At 42.7% G+C, this 20,407-nt stretch overlaps 1 protein-coding gene across 7 annotated transcripts in view; it reads right to left on the minus strand.

Annotated features, from left to right (window-relative positions):
- AUTS2 (activator of transcription and developmental regulator AUTS2) overlaps positions 1–20,407 on the minus strand; it is a 716,369-nt gene that overhangs the window by 215,687 nt on the left and 480,275 nt on the right. For 6 of the 7 annotated variants that reach the window (XM_065036489.1, XM_065036490.1, XM_065036492.1 and 3 more), the window contains one exon: positions 10,287–10,316. The exons of the other annotated variant lie outside the window; for it this stretch is intronic. In XM_065036489.1, the coding sequence (XP_064892561.1) occupies positions 10,287–10,316 (30 nt within the window). The remainder of the gene's footprint in view (positions 1–10,286; positions 10,317–20,407) is intronic. 7 annotated transcript variants of the gene reach the window in all.

A 20,407-nucleotide genomic window follows, 5' to 3' on the forward strand; every position in this document is an offset into this window, starting at 1 on the left:
GGTGGACATTACAAAGCAGGCACCTTTGTAACACCTGGGATGGATCCAGACTGTCAGCGCAGTTCAGAGAAGGCTGTCCAGAGTCACCGCACACCATTTGACTCTCATTTTCAAAGCAAAGCACGTCAGGTCCACCTTAAGCTATTTCTTCCCCATTTCTCACCTCCCACCAGCAGCTCTCAGTGTGGACAGCAGTAGCCTCATGGTGGGTATTAATTTGGGAGACTGGGACAACCCAGCCAGTTAAACGTGTTTTTGACCGTACACCACGTACATGGAGTTACCCACCACCACACCAGCTACGCAAGGCACTCCATTACTGTCAAGCATTTATAACATACCCATTGTTTGCTCAACTGCCTTTCTTAAAACTCCATCTCCTTGACTCTCAGAACATGTCTGAGTGAAGCAGATAACCTGAGGTCTGGCACCGTGGCCCGGGGTGTTCCCTTCCAGCCACCCGGGGCTCGTTCCTGGGTGACACCGCAAGGCGCCGGCAAAGGGGCTTTTGGAGAAGCTGTCACCTTCTCCGCGGGTACTGGGAGGGACGAGGGAGGATGAGGTCACACAGAACCTGTGTTAACTGAAGGATGAAAGTCCAGAAGGATCCTGACCCTGCTGGTACCTGTAGGCCCAACCCTAACTCAGACCACGTGTTATTCTCTTCGCTTCTACCCTGTCTGGGGAATTTCTGGAATCCAAGATACACAGTAGCTGTATTTTACCACTTCCAAGTCCACAATACCCTTACTAGTGCTGAGCCAGATGGAGAGAAAAATGCAGAAACCCACAGCAGTACTTGCTGGAATCCTTCTCAACTCATTGGTGCATAAGTTTAATTTCCTGTCTCCTTGTTTTCAGCCTGTCCTTGGACATGTTTGTGAGAAACCTGAGACAGTTACACGAGTTTTGGCCTCCAAGACTCTTAAAAACATGAAATAATTACCATAACTTCACTATATAAATTTTTTCTTCTTCTCTTTCTAAAGAAACCTCTAAAGAAACGTCTCACCTTCTCAGTTCTCAAGCCTAAGACTTTTTTCTTTTCAAGGCAATGTGAGAACAGACATTCAGGAACGGGGATCATGCCTCATACATGATTATAAAATCTCATTTGTTATGAAAAACAGATGTTATTCAATAGCATAAAGTGTATATGAGTATTTTACTTGAATAACATATAATAACATATAGTCCTTAAAGAAACACTTTTTATAATCTAGATATGTTTGGACATGGCCAGACTCCAAGATCCACAGATTGAATTTCTGTCTCCATACACACACACATGCCTGTTCATTAATACCTACTTCCAAATACACATATAAAGCATACAACTAATCAACAAATATTTATATATAGGTATATTGATAATAAGAAATGTGCCAGCATGTTTCGGCACGCAGATTTCCTTTCAGGATATCTCATCTCATTTTCGTGTGGAAGGTTGACAGACATACCGTCTTCTTAAGAAAGCGTCTCAGTCGAAACACTCTAAACCCAATTTAAAATCCACATCACCCAGGATAACATTTTCCAAAGGCTGGATTTCAGAGGAAGAGTGTGTGTGCACGTACAACGTGTGCCCACACACACATACTCCTATTTCTTCACTGACTTGAAATTACAACTGTATTTACACGTGAGATCAGCAAACCATACTGTGAATTTACCTTCTTCTGCACTGGTGGCACTGAAAATGAAACGCTGCCTGGCGTTGCCACGTACTCTAACAACCTTCACCGAACTACTTTGTGAAAAGTTTTGCTACATATAAGAAGAAATAGATGTAGCACTAAAATGCGAACAAGCAAAACTATTTATCATTTGGAATGTCTTTCTTATTGTGATCTAAGCTGCGGGGAAGGCTTTAGGAATTTGCATGTTATCCTTGGAGATGTCTGAAACGGCCTCATCTATTTCTTGTGCAGCACTGAGCACATCATCAGCTTTAATCTTTAATCTCTTCTTCCTCTCTCCTCCCCTACAGAGAATCAAATCCTACAATCTATACACAGATAAAACTCTTGGGCTCAGTAAAGTTTGGCCCTAAGTTTTGCAATAAAGATAGGAAGATTTATCACCAGGAATGCATTAAACCAAACCAAAATACTGAGCTGTCTAACCCGGTGCCACAGCCCAAAACTCTGCCCTAGACCAAACAACAGAAAAAGCGGAGAGCACCTCGGACTGAACGTGGAACGACGGGTGTCCAGGACACCGTGAACCCGGCCAACCTTCTGCTGAGGAGCACAGGAGCCCATAAGCCCTATCACTTTATCTCACCTCGTTTTGAATATAAATGCAATTAAACACTTCAAAAGATGAAACAAAAAAGCCAAAGAAACGACCCCTTTTTTCCCCATTCTTCCTCCATCTGCTAATTCACACAAAGAAAGAATGAGGACAGAACAACTTCTCGGATTTCAAACACACACAACACCTACTTACCTTACAGAAACACTATATAATTAAGTACCTTTTGCTTGAAAATATTATAGATATTAGTGCTGTTGTGGGGAGGAGAGCTTGTGGGCAGCACATACCTGTATTGTAGATACATATAAAACCACTAGGAGGCTGCAATAAAATTATCTTGGGGTGTACATTATGCTTTCTCAAGAAGCATTTAAAATCACTAATACATTCCATTTAATCTCTCCCCTAAGTTTCCCTAATACACATTTCTCCGTACAGCCAGACCTCTAATTTTGAATGACAATATACATAAACAGACACGTTGCAAATAATGCACATGTATATAAACAGATACATTTAATGAAAATAATGTATATTATTTTCATAGTATGCAGGTGTATACATAAAAACACACACCACAAAATATTATACGTGTATATATGCCATAGCCGATACTCTAAGATCCTGCACGAGCTCAGTAATTGCTTATACAAAAATAATAAAAATTTAAAATAATGAATACACGCATGTACTGCTACAGTTGTATATATGGAACTGCACAGGACATATATGCATAAAGCATAAAATGGAGTGCAACAGGCACATAAAATATAACACCAACATTTGGTGTATTTGCATATGGTACATGCCTGTTCCACACACACATTTCCAACACATATAATTTAATACTCCACATTCCTGGATCTTTTTGCTATTAACTTTAACTTCCATACTATGCTTTTATTTTTAACCACGTAAGACAGCTTGTAAATGATATTTCTCAACTCCTGACGGTTGTGCAGTACTTCAAGACCCTGATGTGACAGGGTCCCAACTTCCAAAGCCCCACGTGCCTTGGGAGGAGTATTCGGGGGCTCCAGCCTCCCGTGTCTCAGTCCTTCACTGTTTACTCAACTGCCAGAAGATGCTCTAAAGCCCTGGGGAGAGCAAAACCTGTTTGGGCCGTTGACATTGAGTATCCTTGGTGCAGGAGTCAGGACCTGCGAGGTATCCATCATTCTTCCTGCCTGCAGGCAGGCTGGAGCCAAGGAACTTGCCGGAGAAGCTAGTAAAATTTTAATGCACTCTGTAGTGCGGTCATGTCATACTCAGTTATGGCAAATAATCCCAGATGCCTGCAGAGGTAAAATGGAGCTGTAATGTGCTTGCCTCCTAACCCGAGCTGACAGCAATGATGTACGACTACCATTAGCGGAAAATATCACTTCAACTAACCCATGATCCAGCTCCGCTAAGGGTCACATTATCCATGAGGAACAAATTACACTCCCAAAGTAAATACAAATTTTCTACACGAAATGGGTACAAAAAAACCGAAAGGGGAGCCAGGCGGGGGAAGAGGGAGAGGGCAGGGGGAGTGAGGAGTGATACGTTACCTATGACAACATGCTGCCGAGTGACAAAGATGATAAAGGACAGGACAAATCACGGGCTGAAGGCGCCGTGGCACCGCCAGCCCGGAGAGCACGTCCCACGCCTGCAACACCACGGTCGCTCCCCTCGGCAGCACACGCAGCATCTTTTACAGCCAACGTGCTTGGCTCCCATTTTATTACCAACCGCTCTAGCTGTAGGGACTCTCTGTGTGGCACATCAAATGAATAAAAAGGGTCCTTATCTTTTCTCCTAATGGGCCTTAAACAGTAAGAAATACTTGATGATTGCCTGAGTTGCAAGCATAAAAAGTCTGTGTGATCTTTCACCCTTGAGGCAAGTTGAAGGTGCTGCATTTTCCAGAGTTAAAAAGACAACACCTGTACAAATACGCGGCATAAACCGCACTGATGGGAAACATCCTGGCTTTGCAGAAACAGTTTTAAGAATAATACTGAGAAACTATTTCTCTAATCCCGTCCTTAGCCAAAATAAATATATGGCAAACAGTAAGATATCAAGATCCCATGACCTGAGGTAATTGCTTAAAATTGGTTTCTCAGCCACTGTTTCCCCATGGAGCCTTGTTTGCTGAACACATCGGTACCCACCATCCAAGGCGTTTTTTCAAGAATTCAGCTCCCTTTTGTTATTGTAAATAATCCTTCTCCTTCCAGGAGAGGCTGGATGGGCCTGATGAAGACTCAGCATTCTTCTACCAGCTGGAACCTGTCACACAAACCTCCCCAGTGTGAGGAGAGGAGCCTCCCGCCCCGTCCCGCTGGATCTCCCACACCAAGTCCACCCGGTATCACGGTCAAACCGCCTCCTGAGCCTCAGGCCACGGCAACCCCACCAGAGCTCCCTCCCCTTCCATTCCCTGGCTGGGACTCGCAAGAACACCTCATACAACCTGCCTGAGTCTACAGACACAAAAATTATGACTGTGGCAGCCATATACAAAGCAATTTCATCACCAGTTAATCCAGTTATGATGGAGCTTTTGCTTCCAGCAACAGCACAGACAGAACACAGCGCTGCACAGCGCTGTTCTTTACCTTGGTCTTATGTTTTCTAGGGGTTGCTTTGGGTTCTCACTGTTTCCGAAGAAAGGACAATTTGCTGTGTTTTGGAGGAAAGGGAGCACCAGAGCGGCACTGACACATGGGCCAGCATGGCTGAAAATGACGCTCTGTTCATTCGACAGACCAAGCAGGACACTTCAGATCTGGAGGGCAGGGAGGAAACGGCTTCTGAAGTCATGAACAACAAACTTGGCATGTAATCAGTGGTACTGAAAGGCATGCCCATCCCAGGTTCTTCTTATAATAAATATGTTATTTATAATTACCTAAACCAGTTGAGTTTGTAAAGCAGGGGTAAAAACCATGGAGTTTTTTAACATAGCCAGAAGAATGTTGGAAAGCAAACTACACACAAATGTATACACACACACACACACACACACACACTTGTAGGTGTGCATATTTAACTACCAAACACTGAAATGCAGTTACACCCTAAGCTGAGTGACAACATCTGCCAATACAACTCCAAAATCTCTCTCTGAGGGACACACACAAAATAATTGTCCAAAAGCACTTCAGAAACACATACAGGGTGCACATGTGAATGCGTCTGTGTGTGTGTATAGATACACACAAACAACCACCCTTTTATCTGAGAATACCAGAGTGATTGATGATATTTTCCATGCCATAACCTTTGGTTCCTTGCTGTTTTATATGCAATCAAACGTATTAGCATTATAATTAAAAACATTCTGATGCAAGAAATATCATTCCTCAGCTCTCAGGGTGCTCTCAATGGCAAATTATTTTTCTCTTCAAACAGAAAAATAATGAAGTCTCACAAGCAACACGCTCCCACCAGCACAGGTTCTTAAGTAAGTACAACCTCTACTCATCCTAACCCCATCCCAAGCTGGGCTAAGCTTTGTTGGTCTTCTCCCAGGACCATACGCCAACACCTTGCAAATTAACCAGCGGTATGACCAAGCTCCTTCCTTCCTTTGCTCTGTCCCCTCAACGCAAAGACCGTCTCAGCAGAGCCGCTCAGCAGCGTTGCAGTTTCAGCCACAACCATGGAAGAACCTTTCAGTGGGATTCGAGAGCCTTGTCAAGAGAGAACTGAGCAGGTGCCGCTAAGATACACACAGAGTTAAGTCATCAATTGCAGTAACTTTTTGCCGTTGTACATCCTATCAAAGCTGGATAATGCTCAAGCAAGAAGCGGGTCTCTTTTGGTCTTGAATCAGGCAGAAGCAACAGCTCTGTGTACAGTGCAGAGCAGTCGCCCTTGATCAATGAAATATTTTCCTAAGAACTGAGAAAACACTAAAGTGCCTCAGATTGAGCCCTTATTTTTAAATCAGTCTAATTAAACAGTGGTGAGAGAAAATGGTAAAGATGGCAAATAAAAAAGGACCTTCCTCCCTACCTCATCTTTAGCACTCGACTTCCTTATCAAAGCTGCTTGTACATCTTTTCAAACAAGACTTCCTTTTATTTCCAGAAGACAAACTACGTGTTGGCACTTATGTTTTTAATATTGTATTAATTACCATGGGTATAATCTTAAAGACTGTATCTAGATATCAGAAGATAATGCAGTTGCACTTAGTCAGCTGTGCAGTAGCTTGTCCTAATTTTAGATTATCAGCTCTAGAGACCTGCTCAAAGAGTAAGACTGACAGACTTTTAATGGAGAAAATGTGAGTTCCCCTGGGATCCACACGTCTTTCTGATTCAGTAAGAAATCCCAGCGGCATTTGCTGAAAGGATCCCAGGATGGAAAATGACATCTCTCTAAGAATTAGTGCTTCATATTCCAATGCAAGTCCTCCAAATATACTCTCCCTCCACAGACATACTTACCACCTCTTCAGGTGTTTTAGCAACAGGAGAGCAAAATGCCGACTCTGAACACTCGGGCCCAGTGCTGAGTGCTAAATTGGAATGAAGGAGCATGAATCTATATAAATAGATAGATTATGCACCCCAACATGCCATCTAAAATTGAGATGCTGACACAGCCATAGCTACAGTACTGCTAAGCAGGGGCTGCACCATTTTTTCAATTAAATATCCTTGTTTCTTCTTCCAGAGAAACCTCTGGAGAAACGTCTCATTTGAGGGCAGACACAGACAGAAAGTGACTCTGTCTGTCGGCTCCCAATTAAAGGCTGGGGAAGATGGATTGGAGGCACAGCCACCACCTAACAGAGATCAGGTATCAACAATGATTTACAAAGCCAGAGAGATACATATTCAAGTGGGGAAAAAATAACACTCACAGCCTAGGAGATATGACTTTTCCTGCTCTGCCACCACTCACTATTCATCTGCTCCTCAGCTTCCCAGGTCCTGCTCGCTCCTGCGTTCTCCTACTTCACCGTGGCCCATCCAGTCACGCTTGAGCCGACTCACCTTTCAGCCACCTCGGTCCGTCACACGCCTTTCATCATGCTCATCTGCTGTTATTTTTTCAAAGGAACTGGTCTATCTTTCTAGATTCCAGGTCTTATTTATTCTAGTAGAAATACGTGCCTGTCTTGCATTACTTCAGCCTCTCCTGGATGTCTTATTTCCCAGGCACGCTGAAGGATCAGCGTGGGTTTGCCTTCACAAATCCTAAATGAAGCAAAACTGCTTCCATACCATTTTCCAAACAACAAGTACAGAATTATTTGCAGCAATATACCATATCTTATGGATACTTCAGTATATAAAAACCCACAAGAGATGGTCTTAAAGAAAAGTAGAACTCCTCTTCCCAGAAAGATGTTTCTGGTGGGAGAAGAATAACTCCACAATCCACGGAATACATTGACCCAGGACCAACCAAGAGCAATGTGACAATTGGCTACTGGAACAGCTCCACAGTTGGAGGCTAAAACTCTCATCATGGTATAAGACATTTGGGTCAAGGATCTTAAAACTTCTAATCGTGCTGACTACCCTCAGCTCCTCTGGTTATTAATGAAAACCGAGGATGCCGAGCACAATTTCTGAAACGATCAACCTCTTGCACAGAGGTTTTGTCCCCTCACACCTCCCACTGCATTTTGGTTATAGGAATTTTAGGTCCTAAAAATGTTATTTTATTTAAAGCAGGAATTCAAAAATCTTCTGGGTCCTATTGAAAGAGATCTAAAAGATCCTGCCTGTCTGAGGAGAAGAAGTTTCTACTTGTCAGTTAAACAAAGGAATAACACACAGCCTCCTTTATAGTGTGTACTTTACCTGTCATCCAACAGCCCATTATCATGTCACGGCAGAGTGCACTTTTCTGCAGGTCACTTTGTTTAAAATGACATGGATAATGCACATGTCAGCGAGCTGACAGTCCCGACCGTCCTTCAGAGATAAAAACCGCAAGAGGAGCGCCTGTTCTTATCTGGGGTACATGCCTTGGTCTATCATCTAAGTCAGGCAGAACATGATTTCTCCAGAGAGCACTTTTTTCATTTCCTGATTTTAAGAAAATCAAATAAGCACCATTTGTCTTCATCTGAATATGCTTGACCTGCTCAAATGATGATGTCTCGCATTTTATAACAGGCTACATATGCTGAATTCAAATTAACAGCAGAACAAGCCTTTAGATCTTTGCCTGAGCTGCCAGCACAGGCTGAATAAATACACCAGGGTTAGCTGCTGTCTCCAGGATTGGGCCAGAGCTAGAAAACTCTGGTTCTGGGATTTGAAAAGCGCTAAGTTATCAGGGATATTTGGATCTACACTTAATCTCCTTTCATTAGGAGGGAAGACAAAATACAGATCACAGAGATGAAATACGCATTTGGATTTTCAATCCTTCCCACGCAAGTACTGGGATATTCTGTGTGAGGTACATTTTGAGTCTCTCTTGTACCGTGTTGCAAAATCTATCCTGAACCAGCACACCGCCACCATTCCCAAAAGCTGCCTGTCTTTTTATACGGGATCACTGCAAGAGAGAAACACGGTGAACCCGCAGAGGTTTAGCTCTGCAAATGCAGCCCTGGCAGGAAATTACACTCCTGGTTCTGGGTGCCATAAACACAAGAGCTAAAATTCAGTTTATCATCTTCCACTGCATAAGGAACATCCTGAAAATGAATAATCACTTCATGGGATGGAATGTAATGGCAATGCATTAAAAATTCATATCTAAAAGTGCAGGTTAATATTCTGTGCAAAAACCCAACAAAACCTCCCCTTTCTGTTGTCACACTGATTAACTCCAGTGATTAGTTCCCTTATGAAAGGGAAATCACTGCAGTTCAAAGTAAACAGTAGTTCTTTAACATAGTTAGCAAATTATTAAGAAACATGAGGGGAAAAAAGTCTCTACTTGGGAAATTACTGGAAAAGCTGAAGGGCAACGCTTTGGCAGTTTCATACAGAGTGTCTGAAAATGTCCTTAGCTTCCTGCTACAAAACCGTATAACAAACTCATTGAATTCATGAAAGGTGGATTTTACAACATATTTGTTCGTTTCTGTTGTATCAGCTGCACACCAGCATGGTCATCACTCTTCTTCTTGGCTTGACTTGGAGCTGCTTAACAGAACCACTCATCAAACTCTAAACAATCCAATGTTATTACATGAACAATGTTTTCAGGCAGCATTTTACCCTCCCCCAACTTCCACCCCCCAATTTTTCCAGTGAAAGAGGAGGCAAAAGTCATTACAAAACATCCTTTAAAGCTCAATATACAAATGAAATTCACAAAATCCTGGAAATAAAGAAATTAGACCAGTTTTTATGCGATCAGTATTTCCTTTTTGCCAAAGAAGAAAGGTAGATATTAGTCTGTTCACAACATAAAATAAGACATAAAAATGTGCATCAATGTGAATACTAGTTCTTCGTTACTATTAGACTTTCAAACAATAAACAGCATTAGAAATCAAGTTCTTCCATTTTCCACTTAGAAACCCTCAGTTACTGAGATAATTATCAGCAAGTTGTGTCACTTGACTTCAATATACAGTTTCCAAATGTTTCTAAAAAATAGATATCTATGTATATCAACTATAACACTTCAATTCAAGTTTTAAGTCCCTCGCCTGCAAAGAAGCAAAACAGGCAGTAGCAGTGATTAAATAACTGCTGAAAAGTGCAAACGTGAGGGTTACAAACATATTCGGTTACTGTTAGAACTTCCCAAAGGAAAATGGAGCCAAAGAAGGGGTTGGTATTGAGAGTGAGGTTCATAAACAACCCACGCAAACCAGGGCATCAGTATGTTTGAAGATGAATTGCGTGGCCTCCAAAACATTCATTAGAATCCTCTTCCCTTGGAGGTCTATTCCAAAATTAAATAAAGGGAACAAAGTGTTTTCTTTGTATAGAGAATTCTTTAGATCAAGCCAAAAAAGAAACTTGGAATAAATAACTGAATAATAGGAATAAGTGAATCCAACCAATTCTTTTTGCTCCCATACTGATTCTCTTTCTTACCTTCTCTTCTTGATCACTGTCGCTGTCACACTGAAACACAAAAAGGAAAAAAGAACAGGTAAGAGAAACTTGCTACAGCAAAATAGGAAAGATTTCTATGAAGGAGATGGCTGGAACACTCATAAACCCTGTGCCACCAAACCTGGTTCCTTCAGGAAAAAGCTCCATTACTGTACAGTAGATGATTTTCCTTCACATTGTTGTTGAAGACGACACATTTGTATGTTTGAATTAATGACAAATTGTGCTGAAAACAACAAAAGCCATTTGTAATTCCCTCCATTATTTGAATTCACATGGACAGGAGCTGATGGTGCCTGAGTACATTCAGAGTCCAAAACCGGATCAGGGAAGAAGAAAGCCCAAATGAGAGGCTGCTCTCCATTGCTGGACAGTATTCCTCATACCGCCTGCCAATAAATCACCTTCACAGGCTTCCCAGCCGGGAAGGGCTGAGCTTTGCCTGTCCCACAAGAGAAACATCTGCCAGGTCCTACTCCAGGACCACTCAGAGGGTTCACCTTGTATCTTTGCCTACAGCTGCTGAGCTGAAGAATTCAGAGATCACAGCGAAAGCAAGAACACGCCAAATGAACTGATTCATTGAGGTTCTCTACAATTCAAGAGTAGGCCGGCTATCACAGTAAACACATTACTATAAAATGCTGAACAGTAACACTAGCGGAGCTTGCTGTATATCAAGTGCCATTGCTCGGTTTTTTAATAACTTTTACTGTTGTAAAAATACAAGAGGACTAGATGAATCAAGCCTGTAGTGCAGATAAGCATCAGCAACCCCCAACACGTTTCTATTTGCTAGGAGTACAAAAGCTGTGCTGGCAACAGGACTGTGAGGACAACAGGACTCACCCGCACCTCCCAGCCTCTCTTGGACCAGATTTGCTTCATCCCAGCTAATTCTGGGTAACTATGGAGTGGTCACACCTGGCCACCTCCACAGCAGAAGAACATGGAAAATACCTCCTTCTGGGCTGCTTTTTAAACTACAAGTTTAGATTCCAGAGGACTGAATTGTCTGTGCATTAGATGCAGAGCTAGTGGTAGATGTTTTGATGAAAAGCAGAGGAACCCCAAACAGGAGAACAGGACTTTCCTCAGGACCAGCTGACTGTGTTGTGTTGTTACAGAAATTGGTTAAGTCCTTTGTGGATCTGTATCCTATTTAATGTGTCCTTGAGTATTTTCACAAGACAACCATATTGCTTCAAAATTAGTTACACTTTGTAAATTCCAAAGGTCACCTACACAGTGGGATGTGAACAGACATAGCCAAATACACCCACAAATGTATGTATTTGATTTGCACAAATCATCTTCTGTGTGCTTTTTAATCCTAACTTTTCTGTTTCACTGGCTCTTTCCTCATTTTCATCAGTACAGGGGGTGAAAAGGTGCCTTCCCCACACCAATGAGCTACATACCAACAAATTAGAGTGAAGAACTATTTCTAGGTATGTTTCAAATAATTTTAAATGAAGCAAAGATGAGATAAAGTTACAATCTGCTTTCAGATAATTCCAAATAGAAATGAAGTGAAATTTACCTCATAAGTAAAATTATTTATACAGCACTAGCTGCACCTAAATACTCTGGTAACAAACAAATGAGAGGGAACGTGAAGATATGAGAGAGTTTTAGGTTGAATTCAGAAACCCTCATACAATGACCAAGTTAACGAAGAGAGTATGATTAACTGACAAAAGGAAAAATTCACATTTCTGGAACAGTATAGTATTTATATGAAGTACTCATAGTCTTACCTTGTAAATATTATGCTTTTAGACTTCAGTGTGACTACACATAAGAGATTTTGATATATGGGTACGTATAGGTAGGGGGGTTTGCAAAGCTAGGCCCTATATTTACAGAAAGGCAAACGTAGACTTTCATCCATAAAAATCACAGCATGTCAAAGATTTTCCCTTTCCTATCTCTATTTAATAGTCAGAAAAATTCAGCTTTTGGGCTATAGCACCTTCTTCCAAGGCTCGGTTAGAGCCAGGAAGGTTTAATGGTTCTGGGCCCCCTGCACTGGAGGTCTATGTGTTTGAGATGCATTATAACACATGACACATCTTCTAAAACAGGGAGCTCAGAACCCTTTGCTCCATTTGCTTGTGCCCTCTGCCCACCCTCCAGACAAACTCCAATACAAGCGCTGATGGTAGTGCCTGATTCCAAAAGGAGAAAGCAAAGGGGTAAAAAGATATATAAGCCATCAAGAATGACTATCTATGAGCCGCTGGGTTCTGAGGGTTGAGACACACGTGTAGGTGTGCCATGACCCAGCCGTGGTGACAGCGCTTTGCAGCCTCTCCTTCCCTCACCAGTTTTTCATCTGGCTGAAGGAATCTCTCCTCCGCTATGGATTAAGTTTCCCCAGCTCATAAGCTTGGAAAGAGCTCAGGGTTTTGTGTTTGCTGCAGTGTGGAGGTACTCGGGGAGAAGAGGACTTGCCAGCAGTGACATCTGAATTTGCCAGCAAAGCTGTTACCCGCCTCCCGTCGAGTCTGCAGAGAAAGCGCACAGAGCGATGTTGGTGGGAAGCTATTTCCATCAAAGTGTTAAGCCTCCTGCTTTCCGACAGTCCAGTTCTAATTTCAAGGTCCGCTTAATTCCACATCAAATAATTACTGCTGTACCCAGAAGCACCTTGTCTCCAGAGTTAAGCATATGGCGAAGGACTGAGACCTACTGGTGCCCATTATGGAAGCAGCATGGATGCCAAGCCGATTAAAAATGCTCAGGCTCCCTTCACAACATGCCCGGTGACTGACAGCTTCGCGATTTGGCCAGTCACTGTGGCTGCCAAAAAAGCCTCTGCTGCACGGAGGCCCACATGGCACTCGGAGAAAACAGTTCCATTCCTGGTATTAAATTCCCATACTGACCCGAGGAGTTTGCTGGGAGCTCAGCAGGAGCGAACCATCCAATTTACAGCTCCAGCCCCCAGAGCCCTCTGTGCCAGCCTCTGGCAGAGACGAATGATGGTCAAACCCCTCCAGCTCATAAATTATGCAAAGGCAATAAATGCACTCAGCAAACAGCTCCTAACGTTTGCCTAGCCTGGCTCCAGCGCCGCTTTGTAAAATGCCAGGAGTCCTGCACACACAAGGCATCTATTTCACTCATAAAGAGGTTTTGTTGTCGGGGCGCGCGGGAAGGAGACCCACCGTCCAGCAGGGCTGCCCTGCTCCAAGGGCAGAATTTTAGGGACAAGCTATATGAAAGAAAAAAAGGAGGGACAGGAGGAAAGGGCATGCTATTTAAATTCAGTATGTACATGGTTGTATGCAGGCATACACATTGCATGTGCATGTTTTGCACAGTGACGTTAAACTGAATTTTCCCTGAGGATGAAGGAAATGGATGTCTTCTGGTTCATGGTAAGAATCAGACAATTTATGAGCAGGGGGAACTCCACAAAGACTCGCAGAAGAGGGGAAGAGATTTGCTGCTCGGGCTGGAAGCTGAACCGGAGCAACTGTTTGCTCTTCCCATGCCTGAGACTACGTTGCTGTTTAGTCACTCCGGGTATTGCACTTACACCTTCCCCAGTGGCCCTCGCTCTGATGTGCTCATTTACATTTTTGGATGCATTTTCTTCCCAGGGGTGCCAAAGCAAAAGGTGTTTCCATCTTCCGCAGGCTTGCTGCTAACCGCTTCTGGAGAACAGCTCTGGAAACCAAAGCCAACAACTGTTGATTATCCAGAACTACTGGTCAATCTGAAGACCCGAGTCCGCACCGTTCACTCAATTCCTCCGTTCCTCCAGCATTTCTCTACCTCCCGGGGCCATAGAAAAGAAGTACCGTGATTTAAGTGCTTTGTGGTTCTCAGAGCACCAGACTGTTTTGCAACTGATGTGATGCAAACGCTTTGTACCAGCCTTCTGCTTTGGGTCGAGATTCAGTATTTTGTGCCTATTACAAAGAAATAACTTTCTAGTGTTCTCCCACGTCGTTTCAGGAAATCAAGGCTCGGAGCACACACTGCATCGGAATATTCTGAAAATACCTGGGAGTCCAAAATATCATTCAGAGATAGCATGACCTGATTTTTGGGTAACTGCCACTAACTTCACTGGAATCTGCGAGTGATAACGTGACAAACACATCCTACACCCAAACAAACAGCGGCTTCTTTCTCCGATTCTTAGGCTCAAGGCATTTCCTATCTCCACACTGAGCACGAGCCATGACTGGCTGTGGGCACCCGCGGCCAGGCTTGAGAAGAGCCCAGAGCCAAGCTTTCCAAAGCTGACAAACATCATCAAACACCCACCCAAGCAACCAGCCCTGGGCTCTCACGTAGGCACCGGAATGAAAGCCACATTAGCGAAACTGCTGAGCACCCACAGCTCCACAGACAGCCAAGTGTTCAAATAAGCGGGGCACAAAATGCTGTGAGATCCTCAAACCGCAGCCTGACAGGCCCCTCAGAGGAAGGAGTCTTCAAAATGGCAATTTTACACTTTTGAAAGTCTTGTATAGGGCAGAACGGCCTCCACAGTTTTCCCAAAGGACCTAGAGCACTACAAACCAAATCCAAAGCAAGGGACATATATGTAAAGCTCACTCAAAACCAGCTCCACAGATAAAATTATCTTAGAGAACATATGGAAACGTTAAGGTTGTTTCTAATTCCTATATATTCAGAGGCAATAACAAGACCAGACTGACAATAACTTGCACTAAGTGGCCATAGTTACCATTTAATTGTTCAAACACCTTTAATAACTGACGTGGGCAGGCTACCAGCCACCATGGCACTTGACACATGTGCCAAGTGCTCAAGCTTCATTTTGCAGTGTTTCTGCAAATTCATGCTCAAGAAGCACTAATGGGAACCAGTAACCCACCAACTCACATTTTCATATGTCCACTGCAGTCAAAATTCAAACAGTTGTTCCTAAAATCAACCCCAAGTGAGAAGGGAACATACGAAGTCGTAAGGTCTTCTTACCAACTTTCCACCCCAGCTTAAACCTTCTAAACGGCTGCTATCAGTTGGGGCTGTGAAAGCACAAGACGCATTCCCTGTGATGTGGAGCATGCACACAAACCGCTGCAGCGGGAAGTGCAAAAAGAACTTTCCGATTCCCGTGCAAGGCTTTAATTGCTCCTGTGTTTTGTAGAAGAAAAGGAAAAATTGGGCTAGAGCCTAGTTGTACCTCCCAAATCCCCTGCCCCAGCTCAAGAGTCAAAACGCACAGCACGTCTCCCACAGCACCCGCAGAATGAGACTGATCCCAATGCCACGTTTCAAAAATCAGACACCTTATGAGGTTACAGCTATAATTTGAGCTCATTTTAATAGCTGGAGAGAAATCAAGCTGAGTAAAGGTCTGTGCCACCTCAGCGGCTCATTCAGGCTGAAGCAACACTACAGATTTCTATGTACCTGCCTGATTGAACACATTCTTGTGCAAAAAGTGGCAATCATTGAATAGATCATGTACAATGACATTGAGGAGGGCATTGTTCTCTATTCTGCTCAATGGACTTTGCTGGAACAGCTATTTCATATCGCGGATCCATTTATCATTGCCACCAAAGGAGTCAGTGCTGCTGAAACGCCGGCGCTGAACAAAGTGATTCTGCTCATCTGTCTGCTGAAAAGAAATCTGAAGAAAATGAGGGAAAACCCAGACCTCAGCCATGTTCACACTGACATTTACGATATTCTTGTCCATCTAGCCACCAATGACAAACTGACAGCCCTGGAAAGGGCAAAGATGGTATTTTAGCTATACAATTAGACCTTTGCTTCCAAGAAAAACGGAGAAAAACCCACCTCCTAGATGAAAGGAGATCCAGACAGGGAATAAATGGGCAATTTTCTAATTGATGAAATGGAGACAGGCCCAGTCACAAAGAAACTAAGAGCAAGAAATTAACTTTTTTCATTCCTATCTCTGACTTTGCCTGCAAGCAGCATTCAGCATGGAGCTCCTTGCCAAGGAACCTTTTATATATATATATATAAATACATATATATATAGCATCTCCCCAATTGGTTAACATCACCGTCTGCTTCGCAATTCTTCACCATTATCCACAGTGAATCACTGTAAGGAATGACTCTGAAACAGAGATGGTCTGAGAAGTTTAAGGTCTGCTTTCTCAAAACCTAAAATTACGGATTATTCACAGAAAAGTCCCATTTTACACAAATTACCTTAGTCTGGACAAAAGATTACAATGTTGACCTCTAATCTGAATTCCATTTTATCCAAACTACTTCACTTCAGATGAAATGTATCAGTCTTGGACATTTAGAGTTATCTTGGCCACTTACAGGCAAAATATTGAGAACTTTGAACCACTTTCAGCTGTAACTCTTTTTAATTCCTCACTCCTGGGACTTCTGTGATTGTTTTATACAGCAAAATGACACAGTTAGTGGCTCCTTCTAGTTCTACCAGCAACAAAACTATGGTCTGATTAGAACTATATTTTGAATATTAAAATGAAAACATCAGATTACATTACTATCCATGATAAAGATGACCCACCGTATATTTCTATAGGATGTGAATATACCCTTGGCAGCTGGTGGGTATATACACTCCTGTAGACCACAGGGAGCTGAGCCCTCAGTCCTGCAGGCACCGCCGCGGAGAAGGGTCAAGATAAACCACCCGATAAGAAACGCGTTCTCCTTTGCTCCCTGGAAACCGAGCTGAAACTGGGCTATTACTGCAGTTCTACAGAAAACGCAACTTCTTTCCCCTGGTTATCGCTCCCGATGGCTTCTTACGGTGTCATTGCTCAATGATCCCACAAGCGCTTAAGACCCAATCCAGCCGTCCCCAAAGAACAGGATGATGCTCCCACCAGCGTCGGCAGAAGATGAAATGGGCTTTCCAGGTGTCCCATTAGAAAGCTAACGATGCCATGAGTAACTCAGCTCAGCTCAGCATCTTCAGAAAGCGCCTGCGCAAGTCAGGCATCCGCATTGCACTAGACTCACCACGTGCACAACCGAATCTTCATTTTAGGAATCATTCCACTTTGCAGTTGGATGAACTCCCTGCCTCAGTTCCGCAGTACACGAAAAAGTGACAACGTACCTTTGCATCTGGGACTCCAAATGTACATTTGCTGCCTCCTTATCTGCCCTTCTGGCTCTAGATAATATGCAGCGTGTAATGTTATTTTTAACATCCTCTCAACTGATGATGCCCATTAACAGTGCTTCACGTCATTTTTAGCATCCTCTCAACAATGAGTACTTTGTCAGGTTTCAAAAAATAAGAGTAAATAATAATAAAAATGTGTATTTATACTGGTGGACTAAGTCAATAGCACAGTCTTAAACTAATCAGTGTTCAATGAAGTCAGTGCCTAACAGTGCATTAGCCAGTGCCTCCATAGAAGAAAAGATTCTTATTTTCCAGAACTCCTGGTCTTAGCTCAAGAGGTTCAGTTTGGAATTTGAGTCTTCCAGGTACTTACAGGCTAATGAAATCAAAATATCCTGATGGACAAGAAGCAAAGCATGTTACGGGTTAAAATAATACAAGAATCTATTTTTTCCACTGTGTTGTGATCCATAAAAATCACCCTGAGCCTTTCCTCTTTCTTCTCTGCCTGTGAAGCCAATTGCTTTGATTGCAGTGATATGAGCTTGCTGAAATGACTTGCCCTTGCTTGTGAAGCAAATGGAACATGCTAATAGAACTTATCGCATTACCCGATGCAAAAGTGCCATAGCTCATTACTTTAAGATAAAAGGATATCATTGCAGACGGGAAGCAGAATTGACTTTCTGAGGCCCGACTTGATGATGATTTAATCAACTGCTCTCTTTCACTTCTCATCTCTGCGCCTGTCGCTTTCACAGGTGCTGTTAAATGAGACACTCAGAAAGTGAGCGGAGGGAAAGAAATTGCTGTCATTACTTTTCAAGAAAGGAGGTATGCAAATTTTCGACAGAAAGATTGCGTTCATAATGGGCCTGGTAAAATACAAGGATCATGCTTGACAGGTGAGGGCAAGTCATTTGTACGTCCTTAAAGTGAAGCAACCATCCTCATTTAGAAATTGTGCTCGATAAGAGAAGCTACAAATGAAAACCACGCGATGGCTGCGAAGCAGCAAGCAAACCCTGGAAGGCTTTGCTATTGCTGAGCTGCTTTCGGCAGGTGCCTGACGCCTCCACACGTGTCTGTTCCCAATGCCAGATGGCCAGATTTTGACCTCAGGATCTCACAGACAACTCCTCTTCAACGTTTTTTTGCTGTCAGCTTTACGGTCTAGGGTCTCAGAGTTTCTTCCCTTCTCCATCACTGCCAGAAATAGAAATTACAAGACGAAAAACGAAGTGAGGGTTGAGTTAACTCTGAAAACAGAATCAATAGGTTGAAAACAACAACTTGTTTTCTTGTGCACGTAACTGCGTATTACAGATCTTGGAAAGTCCGGAGCTTACGGCTCGTAGAGCCAAGTAAAAAGCCAAAAGAATAATCCACAAAAAGGGTTGTGGCAGGAGGGAAAGAGGATGAAAAGATGCTTCTCTAGGGCCCAAAAGAACCTGCGTGATTGCAACACAGAAGGGCAAAACCAGGATAACAATGTTCTATTGACTTGATGGAAAGGTTCTGATATTCCAAAATTAGAACTTAAAAAAGCATGATAATTGAGATGATGCATTATGTATGGGTTAAAAACAGCCTACAGATCTTAGATGGCTATTGAGCTGTTTGGATCATTTTAAATGGGGAAATGAGAACTACCACGATTTATTGGCACCAATCAGGTTTTCAATCAGAGACTGATAGTCAGCCGCAGCAAACGGGTTCCTTGGGAACTCCCCTGCATGCAACAGACACGGCAGTTTGTCATAAAAATGTTGACATTTTGTCTCGGATAACAACATAGGACTTAAATAGAATTACTGTCATGAATATTTAGAATTAAACAAGAAATGGCTAGGAAATACTGCCACAGAGGAAGCTTGATAAAATGGAAAAGGATTTAAATAAGAACAGCCACTGTATCAGTTCCACAGAAAGGTGCATTATAAGCGTCTTCTTTCCCAAGACAGACAGCTCATTTAGCTCAAATACTTGTTTATGAGATGCAACTCTCAGATATCTTAGTTGACCTACGTGTCAGGTTCTCAACCCTCCCCATGTGGGTAGTGACCCAGTAACACTCTGTACTCTTCTCTCGCCAAAATACTTCACTGCAGGTTGAAAAGCAACACGATGGAGGAAGGACATGGTGGAGGAAGGACAGCGTTGGGCTGGGCTCACAACCTTTGTCCCCACTGTCACTGCCACCCAGGCAAGTCACAGAGTCCTAGAATCAGGTTGGTTGGAAGAGACCTGTAAGATCATTATAAGTTTCTGCTTCTGTCAACACTCCAACTCTCCATCTCTTTGGGCTGTTCAATGGCACCCTCCTTACGGTTGGGTTAGGTTTCTCTATATGTGCTTAGAAAGTGTGCAGGACAATAGCGCATTTCTCTTAGAGAATTTTGGTCTTAGTAAATAAAAGAAGAAGAACAAAGCATTAAGACTTGGATCAGGCCCTAGACACATCACGCCAATCTTCAATATAGATCTCATCTTCCACCAACTAAACGGCATGGCCTATAGAAAATTATATAATTTAAACTGAAAATTATTTTTATTTTAGATAGTGGGAACGCACACAAAGAAGCACCAATACAGTCTCGATAACGGTGCACAGGGGTTGTTCTCTCTTACAGGCTGCAGCAACTCTGAGCACAAAATGGCCACTGAAACACACACGGAGATCCAACTGATTCGTAAAGAAAAAACAGTTGTAGAAATACTATCTAGAGGAAAGAAAAATAATAATAAAAAGCCTTCTTTCCTCTTTCCCAAGCAACAATAACTCTTTAGCTTTTGAGCTCTGCATCTTTACATTAGGCTAAGCAATTTAAACTGAATTGTATAAATAATAATAATAATAATTCCCCAAACCACCCAAAACAATTGATCCTTAGGGATAAGACCTTAACAGCTGAGCTATAAACCTCTGAACATTGGATTTTAATGGATACTAAAAAACCCTTAACTAAGCCCCATAAATATAACCTGAAACAAAATGATTTGTGTTGTAAGC

Source organism: Columba livia, chromosome 20 (assembly GCF_036013475.1).
Source record: "Columba livia isolate bColLiv1 breed racing homer chromosome 20, bColLiv1.pat.W.v2, whole genome shotgun sequence".
NCBI classification, from domain to species: Eukaryota; Metazoa; Chordata; class Aves; order Columbiformes; family Columbidae; genus Columba; species Columba livia.